At 36.2% G+C, this 12,254-nt stretch overlaps 1 protein-coding gene across 1 annotated transcript; it reads right to left on the bottom strand.

Annotated features, from left to right (window-relative positions):
* Positions 1–10,720: 10,720 nt before the first annotated feature.
* LOC145680293 (pseudouridylate synthase RPUSD4, mitochondrial-like) lies at positions 10,721–12,100 on the bottom strand. The gene has a single exon (XM_081750655.1). The coding sequence runs from the start codon at positions 11,885–11,887 to the stop codon at positions 10,742–10,744; it is 1,146 nt and encodes a 381-aa protein (XP_081606781.1). The 5' UTR covers positions 11,888–12,100; the 3' UTR covers positions 10,721–10,741.
* Positions 12,101–12,254: the final 154 nt, after the last annotated feature.

Genomic DNA, 12,254 nt, shown 5'->3' with positions numbered 1-12,254 from the left:
CTTTGCCGATTGTACATATACTAACATTATAAGAAATACCGGGCGAATTCGTTATCAATTTATATTCCTACAACAACATATTTATAGACATGCGACAATAATTTTGGACATGAGTGTACATAAAACTAGCTGTTCTATATTATTGACATATCATTGGAAAAAAATCAATACTATTATGCAATTTACTTCACTTTTCTGAACGGATTATTTCCAGATCGATGTTGAGCATAATCACCATTATTTTAGTCTTCTTAGCTTCAAGCTCATTCAGAATGATCTTTATTCTACTATCTTTATTTATTTATTTATTTTTTTTTTTTTTTTTAATTTTTTTTCTCGTCATTGGTTTGTTGCTTCTGCAAAACGAGTACGAGCATTTCATGCATAAGGAATTATGGGCTTTCGTATAGATAGTTTCTCAAGACACTGGAAGACGCTATTGTATCGTACACAAGTCGGCGTGCTACTAAAGTTTGTTCTTTTATTACCGGTATGCTACACATTACACAATTCTTTGTAGATTTGAATTCTCATGAGAGAAATCAAGATCATTTTTAACACTTCTTAAATCACTGCACTCTGAAATTCCGTACTTACAACAGCGACGGAAAAATATATGCTGATAACTGTACTGGTAAAGGTAGAAACCTAATCCAATTAGTTCAAATAGATTCCTATTTACCTCAAGATTTTGACATAAATTTAGTTTGGGTCTACAATCATGTTCTGGTCGTCTCTTCTGGTCTGACTTCGGACTGTGTGAATACGCTGTTATCCGAAAAAAAAGACTGGATAATTATATAGGACTGCGTATATTAACGAAGTGCAGTCGTACTATATTAACATTCCTCTACTTCGTAGTAATATTCCATAACTTATCTGGCAATCCTTTCAACGATCCGAAAAATTTTCCTTCTGGCAAGCCAAGTCAAACTCAACGCGGAAAACGCATCTAGTTCTCTAATTAGTGCAGACTTTAACACTGTAGAAGTAACTCATTATAGTTACTCGCGCTCCTAGTTACGCAGTTTTGTATATTTTAATGGCGCATATTATTAGAGCAGTTGGGAAAATATTAAAACTTATGACACACATTATCACTAATATATCATTACAAATGTAAAATTATTGATGGAAAATGATTAAATATGTACTTATAAATATATAGCAATTAATGTGCATTATACGCACAAAGTAGAAAGTTTGGTATTTAAATATTATATCTCGTATTTAAAGATCAAGAGTCCGATTAAATTAGTCTGGCTATTCACTGAGTATTAACTCAAAGCATACGCTGACAGGGCCTAAAATTCAACGAAATCACAGCTCCACACTGGTAAAAATTTTATATAGTATAGAAAAACTAGTTTAGTCAGCATTTGTTTTGACATATAATCAGTGTTCTGTCCAATACTTCATGTTTGCCTGCGACCAAAATTATTATTATTATTATTATGTAGGAAAATTTTGGCATCCACAGCAAACAAAATTAAAGGCACATTAGGATACATATTTAATTGTATTGTATTAAACCATAAAATACAGGAAACAAACCGGTAAGAAAAAATAGTCACACTGGAAGAAAAAAAAATCACTTTTCCTTACATAAGAATTTCACAGTCATTTTTCCGTGATCATCACGCTGTCTGTCTGTTTTCTGCCGAGGCAAATACACCGTTATATCAGGGCTGTTCCTTTGACTTCCTACCAACTTCAAAACGCCTTTCCTTTCTGGCCAGCCATTTCATAACAGCAGGGGTTGGGCTAAAATCTTCCAACGGACCCATATTTATATTAACGTGAAGGTAATTTTTCACAGTAGTGGAACCCAAAGAGAGTCTGTTATCTGTTTTCAGTATGTTGTAGTCACTTATAAGTCTTTCAACATTGGAAGATGATGATTTCGAAGCAACAACTCGGACTAGACATGTTGACAGAGCATGAAGTGACTGATTTCTACAGATTTTCATGAGAAGGCTTTTAGCGTCCAGACATTTCAACATACTGCACGATGATGCCTCTCTATATTGCATTGCGAACTGCAAAAGATCTGTCAGGACAAATAACTTTGTGGCATTCTCTCAAGGCATCATCAGTTACATCCTCTTGTTAAACACGCAAAGGCTCCAAAGCAAGAATACTGTCTTCATACAGCAAACGCTGACTAACAAAGTTAATTATGGAATCCAGGACTTCGTAATGTACTACAGTAAAATCTCTTTTCTCACTGACATATTTGTTTTGGGATTTATTGCGACGTGTGTTGCGATGAAGTTGAATACCATGTAATGAGTACTGTATTTCTCCGTTGACGTTCTCTTGCACACGTTCGTTTAAAAACGTTTCTTCCCACCCGCCTAACAGAGGTTTTTCTTTCATACTCTCCAATTGTGCTACAGTTCTATTTTTATTTGTTATTATGTCCAAAAGAAACAATTAATCACTCTCAAACTTCTGCTGGCAGTTCTTGAAAACATATAGAGCGTCTGTCACAAGAAACAGAAGATGAAGGCGATCTACTTCTATCCATTTACGCAGATGACCATTGGCTTCATTAAATCCATGGCTTTCCGTTTGCAGGTAAAGGCAGCTTGATACCAATTTTTTAGGAGAGTAGTGAATGAAAATTCTGTCCACCTGACGTCAAAATATTCTGGGTAGTGCAAAACTTCTATGTTATTTTCTGAAGCTACCATCGTTAAACCTTTCGTTCGCTGCCCTGAAGGATGATAGAAAGCACACAGTCCAGATGCTGCTTGTATGAGAGATGAAACTTCTTGAACATTCTTGGTGACATCTTTTCATGCTAAATTAATGCGATGGGCATCACACCAAATTTTCAACAGAGGCAACGTTTCACCTGAAGCAACTCTTTCATCAGTTGACAATTTCCACATTCTTGTGTGTTCTCCTGTATTCATGTTTTCACTATCAGTAACTATGGAAGTCACTCTGACTATTGCGTTTTTTAGGGCTTTTCGTACATTTTCTATATCTGCCTTAACAATGCAATCTAACAGTTTGGCGTGAGATGGTGAATTAAGATACAAGTCGTCTGAGGACTTGGGTTCAAACACTGTGTTGTATATTAACATCACTGCTACATGAATCTGCGTACATCTGACCTTTCAGGAAAGCCATGACCATGCACTTAATGTTCCACGTTTAGCGTCCTTAAACACTGTGTTCATGTATGCACCAATCTTCGCTTTTTCTACATTTTGAGCTGAAAACTTCTTTAGTAGTTGGGATTCTTTACATTTCTCTTCAAATGCCATCGATGAAAATGTTTTAGACTTTCTTCGTGATGCTGAGACGACATATGACTGTCGATGATTGCCTGTCTGCATTCTGCTCCAGTTTCTGTACAAATAGGTGGTATCTGTTTGATAGTTCTAAAGCGCTTGACACTATGCAAATGCTCCATACACCTAATTCGCTTTCTTTCTTCACCGAATTTCTGTAAACATTCTGGTACTTTCATTTTATGTTTCTGAGAGCTTGGTAGCTGGGAATTATGCACTGATGGAAAGATTGCTGCAGCAGCAGCAGAGCCGTCATTTTTCACTCTTTCATCATCTACAACGGCAAGGTTAGCTGGTTGACCTGGTTCAGCCCCTTCAGGTTCAGTTGAAACATCATCAATGGCATTTGAAACAGAGGCGCTTCTGTTTTCTTCTTTGGGTCTCTCATCTTTTGTGAGCCAGGACAGAAGACTCCTTTGAGTACCAGTATCCTAAATTAGAAACAGAAATGTACCCTAAATACTAATCCCGATTTGCACTGCGTAAAGTCGTGCCAAAAATTATAGAGCCGCAATTTTGCGACATAAATACTCAATAATGCTGGGGCTAGCGAAGAAACTGAGTTTACATTCAATTTTAAGAAAATAAGCGTTTTTCTGTCAGTGCTAACAGATTATATGCAATCATGAATTATTTACGAAAGAACTTTTTTTTTGTTTTTTAATGTTACGAGGCTCTTGCCAAAGTTACGTAATTTTTTCCAAGGAAACAGGGGGACAGAATAAAATCCATCTTCATCCATGTATACCAAATCCATTTTACTATATAGACTGGTATTGTTAGAATTAAATAAAAAATTAATTACATATTTAATTTTACTTAATTCTAACAATGAGAACTAATAGCAAACTTCATTTTAATGTATCTCTGAAAGTACGTTTTATTCTGCTTATCTGTTTTCTTGCAGCAAAAAGAAAAAATCGTAACCAGAAGTCTCGGATCATCACCAAAATCAACCCCCCCCCCCCTTCCACACACACATACAGACAGACAATATACTCGCGATTGCAAATTATCTGTTAGCAGTTACTTTATGTTTATATGTTACATAAAAAGTTATTTTCGTCTGCTTAAAGTGCATGTAGCCCCAGCTTTATCGAGTATTAATGTCGCAAAATTATCGCTCTTATTTTTGGGACGAACTCAATGAAATAACAGAATTTAAAGGACTTATTTCCAGAGGAGTTTTGGACCTGGAATGACTGCTATTATGAACCTTTATATTCTTCTTCACATATAGCAAAATGAATAATCTTTGCACCTTTATTCTGAACTAAAATAACTAATAATTTTAAATTTAGACTGATATGGCGGTCTAGTTAAGGTTGATCTGTTGTATATCAGTGCTGATCATACTCCCGACTGCCGTACATGTGTCGTACAGGTTCGAGTAACCCATTGCATAATGAATGTATTGAATCAATAAGACTTAGTTTGACACACTAAATGCGTTTAAATGCATAATCCGAGAAAAGTAAGGTACTCATTAATACCACTCCACGCTTTAAGAATTATAGTTCCACACTCCTTTCCTACAGTTCCCCAAAGTGTGGAGTACTCCACTCAATTTTAGGCCCTGTACGCTGATGTACAATTTTACCATCTATTTCCGTACTCTCATAAGCATTCTGAAATGAACCTCTTTGCGAATTAAATTACATAACAATAAAAACAAGTTAAAATACAAGTAACCGTAATCCAAAATCCTTTCTTTTGCGTGATTAGCTACCTTCACTTAACGCAAGACTGAAATCTCCAAGAAAACCAAAATCAGTTGAAACGGAAATAGAGGAGAGTTGGAATTATGCATGCATCGAAAATGAAATTACCATTGGATCATTGACTGCATTTTGTGGATGATTCACCAATATGATATTTCACAAACCAAAGCAAAAGATCATGCGCACAACTACAAAACATATTTGTTACACATTGTTAGTGGAAAAAGACTGGTAAGTTTTTAAGTTTGAAATTAGAAATAAAAGTTAAAAAATAATAATAATAATAAAAAAAAGTAACCACGTCTGAAATCATCTTAGGATTCAGGGGCGGCTACAGGATTTTAATTTTGGGTAGGCCCGCTCCCTCGCTTACGGATACGCATACACATTTGAGGTACTTCCAGGTAAGTCTTAGGTGACATATCGATGTTCGAAGGTGGTGGCTGAAAAAGCGACAGAACTTTATTGGTTACCTTTATACAAATAGAAAAGCTTCCGTGAACCATGATGTGCTAACCTCTTCCTATTGAAATAAAAAAATTATCAATTCTAATTTTCTTCTTTGTCTTCTCGTACCTTCTGTTGCATTCACCGGAGTAAATTTCTTCATAATCCTATAAAGCAATGTTCGTGAAACTTTTACAAGTGACGAGCACTTTCTTTAGTCAGAATATCCTATGGACCACAATATTCTCTTTCCAGCGAAAACAAATTTATCATTTTCAGTAAACTTAAGAAGTTCGTTATTGAATTATCTATGTCTGTGTGTGTTTCTGTTATTTGCGAATTTTTCAATTTTGAGCCTTCCATTCGATCGAGCATCAAAGAATATCTGAAAGAAGTGATGAAATTTTTCGCGTCACTCTTACCGTTCCCGCGATATTGGCCAAAAAAGTTCCGATTTCGGGAGATTTAAGGAACCATATCTTGGGAACCGTAGGTCATAGAGATCATATTCGAGTTGATCAATACCTACGAGAATGGTGAACAGTTTGGTACCAAATAGTAACCAGTGGCCACTGGGCACCATTTTCCAGGTATTGGCCAAAAAAAGTTCGGATTTCGACAGAATTAAGTAGCCGTATCTCGAGAACCGTAAGTCGTAAAGAGATCATATTTTGCGAGAGCCCTCCATTTTGAATATGTATTTTTGTAAAACAACATATCGTAAAACGTTTTAACAGAACTCTTAAACAAAACATGTGGAAAAAATTTAGTACTCAAGGAAATTATGAATGTATAGATATATTACAAGAATTATTTAATATACATAGAACAATTGGTATAAAGCCTGTAGAAGTTAATAAGAAAAATTAATTATTTTTAAGTTTGTTCTGGTAATGCTCTTGGAGTATTCTCAACTTTTTTTTTTTAATCTTTTGGAGATATATTAATACAAAGTACTTACATTTTTAAAGTTGTCTTAATTAAATTTTCCTTCATTTTATATTGGTATTAAGAGAATAAAATACTTTTTTTTTAATTACTTGAAGGCTCTCAAAAATATTTTATAGGTAGTGTAATATATTTCATAAAATTTCAGTTCTGAGAGAGAAAGTGGAAGATGCTTGCTTATGAAATATCCAAATCTTTTCGAGTTTCTCAACTATACTACATGATACCAAATTCAATTGAATTTTTGCTAATGGACACCATAGAAAACATACCTTTAATTAAATATGTAACAGATAAATGCGCTGTATCCCCCCCTTCCAAAAAAATCTTACATAATTTAATATCTCTGTGGCCTTCCTTAGTAACGTTATCTCTAATCGCTCTTCTCTGACTTTTTACTGATCCCCGAAGATGATTTTCCTGAAATATTCGAACACAGAAACATCCAAAAAATCCTTTAAAATTGTCGTATCAAAGTGAATCCTTGCACTTCTCAGTATAAAAGTCTGTTCATGAATGTCACTGCTAGTTTACCTAAACTATTTTACAAACAGTTGAATAAAATATGATCTACTATCCAGTGGGAACACTTTTACGGTTTAACGTGCCGAACTGAACACTAAGGAAACTTTTTTTGTGGGAATTTTATATAGTATTAGTAATTATAAATTGCTATTTTGAAAATTTCCAAAATGAAGTCTTGCATCTACGTTTTAATTTTTTCTATGGCATTCATAAATCAAAAAATTAACATTGAAGAATAGATTTCTGCAGTGGAAACTGCGAGGATCCATTGTGGTAATACAAGGTTTTATTGGGAAGATATGATCGTTTTTTGATACAAAGTGAGAATCCGCCATTTAATCAACTGAATTCATTCAAATGTTGCCGGCACAGAATTCTGCAAAAGGACAGTTCATGTGAAATACAAGGAGCAGTCAGAAAGTAAACGGAATGTTGTTATAGTTTTGGTATTTGTTATGCAATCATATTGAATCTTATACAGTACAATCCTTAGGTTGCCTAATTATGAATCTGACAAGTATTAATTAATTGGCAGTGTACGAGTAATGTAGCTGAACGAGGAAGTTTGTGGTGATCAGTTGGTGCAATTCCACAGATCAAACAACGTGTGAACATCAAGTTCATGTGCATATTGGGGAAAATCTGCTTCAGAGACTTTGATAACCTTAAAAACAATTTCGCATCATCGGATGTTTGGCTCCTTCCAAAGCTACAAATGGGAATTTTCCGTTTCGCCAACACAGAAGAGATCAAAACCAACGCGACGCCTGAAAACTAGTTAGATGACAAAAGAGGCCTTTAGTCGGTATTTCGGCCAATCGCAGGAGAGGTGGAACAAGTAAGTAAGTGAGAGAGAGAGTGTGTGTGTGTGTTTGTTTGTTTTCCGAAGGTGCCCACTTTGAAGGCAATTAAGTAAATGTGTACTTATGTTGTGGTAATAAAAAACTACAAAAGAATTCCGTCCCCAAAAGAATTCCAAAGAATTTGACTGCCCCTCGTATAATCAACGTATGTACATCCTTTATCGAATTTTTAGATCTCTCTACCCCTGCCTTCGTGTACGTCATGTCAATGAGAACATGTGTTATTTTTGTCCATGATACATTTCAGATACCATTATTTGATACGTATCCAATGCTGCCTATAGAAGAATAAGCAAAATAAAACTGAACATAAGGAAGCTTATTACTTTCTTGGATGGAATGAAGAAATGAACAAACATACTGACCAATCTTATAGCTTGATACGTATTTTCTCCCTTCTTAACTGAAAAACAAAGATCTTCCATTGACAGTATCATATCCACAAAGTAACACGAAGATCCTTTCCTTTTCCTTCGCCAAAACATTCAATTTCTAACCAAACAGTGTAGTGCAGAGCAGCTAATCTCCCTCTACTCCGAAAGAAATCTGATACCTATGTTGAGGGTTGGCAGCACAAGTTTTCGAAGAAAATATCAGTTTCATAACGATATAGTGAGCGAAGATCACTCAATATAACCATGAATTTAGAGTTGAGTTGATTTTAGTTTAGCGTCCCGTTCAGCAGCGAGGCTATATGAGACGTGGACCTACTGATTAACGTGGAATCGAACCTCGGTCTCCCACGCCAAAGGCCCGTACGCTAACCACTTAGCCATGAGGGAGTTCTCACCATGAATCTGGATGAAGTACTGAATGGAAACGCGATGCCAGAGTGCGTAGGTTCCTGGTTCGATCTGTTTGCCCTAAGTGGAATTTGTGATAGACAAACAGCGTGTGCGTAGGTTTTTTCGTGATTTTCCCGTTTCGTCCTACTTTGTTCATTCCACCATTTCGTTCGTTATTATTATCACCATCTTCCCTAGCCTAGGATCATAGGCGTAGGACGTTAAACTAAAAATATCAGAAGCACTTTCTCCAAGGAGAATCGTCCTATCATTATGGTTTATGCCCAGGGGCGGCTTTAGGATTTTAATTTTGGGTAGGCCCACTCCCTCGCTTCTTGGATACATATACACATTTGATTAATGGCAGTAGGAAATTACTTTTACAGTAGTAGTGGTTGATGCTATTTGTTAAATAATTATCTACCATTAATAAAAATAGTGGAAGATATAGGCTATTTACTCTTTCAGTGTTTAGGCCCGTGCCTTCCCGTACTACCTGCTAAAGCCGCCACTGTTTATGCCTCCTCCGATAAATGTAAACCATGTAAGATAAATGAAGGAAAGCACTGCAAAAATTTCAACGGTTAACATTTCATATCATGTGACACAATTTAAATAACAAACACTGCGTAATTCTCTTATAATTAATGATATAAAGATGTAAATTAAGCATAATCAACTTCCAACTAATTTAGAGATTGGGTACTACTTTACATAAATACACTCATGTCCAAAATTTAAGGGAATATTAATTTCCAAAAGTAACCATGTCATGTTGATCTTGACAATGCCAGACATCGGGCTGGCACGCCTGACTGAAATGACGAGGGTACCAACCCGTATGGTACCCTCTATAACAGATGGCATGAAGAACACCCCTAGCAGGAGAAATATGCAATTAGTGAGTTAGGGTTTTCGGAGTAAGTAGTGCATATCGATCATAGGGTCTGTGTCCTAGGAACACTTTCAGAGAACATAAGTGAATAATGTAATGCGCGGTCGGATCATGCCCGATTACAAGTCGGGCAAAGTCAATAGGATGTGGTTATACAATTGGTTCCTGGCTGGTGAAATCAACGAAAGGCAGTATGCATAGTAAATTAAAAACAGAGTCTAACTGCGGCATTGGCTTAATAACAGTACTATGTCTGCACGGATATCGCTTCGAATATCTGAATTTTTATATGTAAGTAGTATTAACTTTATGTTACACGCTCCAGTTCGTCTTCATATGCATTGAAATGCAGGTCTGGTTTAGAAGTTATTCTCCAATACACGGTATTGAAATACCTTTCTGAGTACGGTATACTCGGTGTCTTTTTCCAAAAAAAAAAAAAACCTACTAGCACTAAGTGGTCACTACAAACTAGTATTGGATCTTATCCGTGCAATGACACGGCTTAGCAAGAGACCAAGCGGAAGTACGTCCATAGAAAATAGGTGTATTAGCAAAGGTGGGTTAGCGGATAAATGAGGACATCTTTGTCTTAACATTTGCTAATACGACTGGTCAAAAGTACTGTTACAATTCGTTTTTGAGTAAGCATACTTGCAAACGCAGGCAATCTTAAATTGACACTGTGTTACATATTTCCGATACTGGCAAGCCAGTTACATTAACCCAAAGGTAAGGTAAATCGTATTTTTATTTCTAATTTCGTAAAGAACGCTTGAAGTAACTAGAAAGCTTGTTGTTGCCGTTGCTGAGTAAGTGCAGCGTTAAATGTTACAACATGCCAGTACGAAGCAGAAACAGATAAGGAATTAGATTTCTGGGCTTTCAGCATCCACGGCCACGTTATCCCGTCACGTATGAGAGAGGACGTCCCTCAGCGATCACACTATTCGAGAAAAGGAAAGGATTGAGAACGAAGGAAGTGGCCTGCGACATATGTTTGTTAGGTACCATCCTGGCATATGCCTGGTGTGAATGAGAAAATCTTCATTCAGGATGTCTGGCCTGATAAATCTTTTACATTTTTTCCACCCAATGTCCCCACCGGGGAAGAGAAACAAAGGGAGTATTAAATACTAGTACGAAACAGACTATTAACGTAACGTCACCGTTCTGGGATGAGGTAATGACTACTAAACATAAACGTTTACTCATTTTAAACAATAACAAATACATTTGCGCTAAATTACATTTATTTACTAGAAACATCTCCTGCCGTTATTTCTTTACTAGGAGCATCTCCTGCAGTAATTTCTTTTAACAATCCTAACTGTAAGCATGTCCATGTAAAATATGGAGATGGTGATGCTTTTATAATGAAGTCTTGCTTGTTCGCATGGAACTGCAACAACCGTTGTTCATAAAGATGTACATGGGTGGGAATAATTATTTCCTGTCCTTCCTTTAGTTTCAGACACTCTAGAATATGTTTCGGTACTTTCGGTGGTAGTCTGGCCGCATCACTAAACGGATTAATAGTTAACAGAACTCCACCAATAATCTGAACTCGAGAGCCAAACATGTTATCTCCAAGAATTGGTGAAGCCTTGCTAGCCATAAACACTCGATTGAAATGCCACTTCGAGCTGGAAGCCTTAAGTTCTACCAAGCTTACATTCAAAGAATTATTGTAACTTAAAACTTTATGGTCTACATTCAGAGGTTTCACTTCACCACTTTCAACATTCGCTTTACTAAACTTTTCAACTAAAACAGGTTGTTTATTTTTACCATCCTTCTCTACTTGTTGAGTTATCCCTAACTTTATGCTACCGCTTTCTGGGGTAGGTTTTCCTACGCATATAACCCAGTACGTCGTAGTAAGAGTCTTTTGAGGTTTTGCACGCAGTACACTTCGTTCTATTTTCGACGTAACACTATCGGAACCTGATAAAAGAGTTATACCACTTTCGTATCTTGAGGCTGATTTAAGAACACGTAGAAACCGATGACCTGAGATGTCCTTTAAGTATGGTAGAGCATCTTCTACTGTATACACATTGTTTCCCACAGCAGCCTTGGCGAAGTTCCTACTCACGCTTTGATTTTTAATGGGATCAGGCGCTACTCTCACTCCGTACGGTTTATTCAAAACAACAAGTCCATTTTCGTTGTAAATTATGCATTCTCCTAAATACTCCACGAAGTCTCTCAAACTTTTCCACGGAAACAGATCTTTATATACGTGATCGGCTGGTTGAGCTTCTTCTCTGTATTCTAATTTTCTGTCCTTTAAACGTGTATGCATTGAATAATAACACAGGCATGTGTCCTCTTTCTTGCTGAATATTATCCTCCTCAATGCACTCATGCCACAAACACGCATCATTGTTGTCATTTGCAAACCACCAATTTAATGCTCCAGGCAAGGTACACCGTTGGGTAGTTATGTAGTGTATTAAGCGTACAATAAAATTAATAAAAGTGTATTACATAGTAAAGTAATAAAAGTAAATATTTCAGATTCGCCGTGAAACAGATCTGCTCTTGCACTTCGATTGTTTGCAGACTACCTTCCAATTCAATGATTGTTTTGTTTAGTTTTTATTTTGATGCATACGAATTTACGTTTATAGTTTTTAATATTAGACTTTGACGAGTTGAAAAACAACAGGCATATTCCGCAATAGTATGCGTCAAGTCAAGGCAAAATAAACTTCGAGATAATCGGGCCAACTATATGATCTTGTATGGTTACTTTCCTC

This window comes from Thermobia domestica, chromosome 3, assembly GCF_964235325.1.
Source record: "Thermobia domestica chromosome 3, izTheDome1.hap1.1, whole genome shotgun sequence".
Classification (NCBI taxonomy): domain Eukaryota; kingdom Metazoa; phylum Arthropoda; class Insecta; order Zygentoma; family Lepismatidae; genus Thermobia; species Thermobia domestica.
The sequence above is the reverse complement of the archived record's forward strand: the minus strand, read 5'-3'. Positions and strand labels throughout refer to the sequence as shown.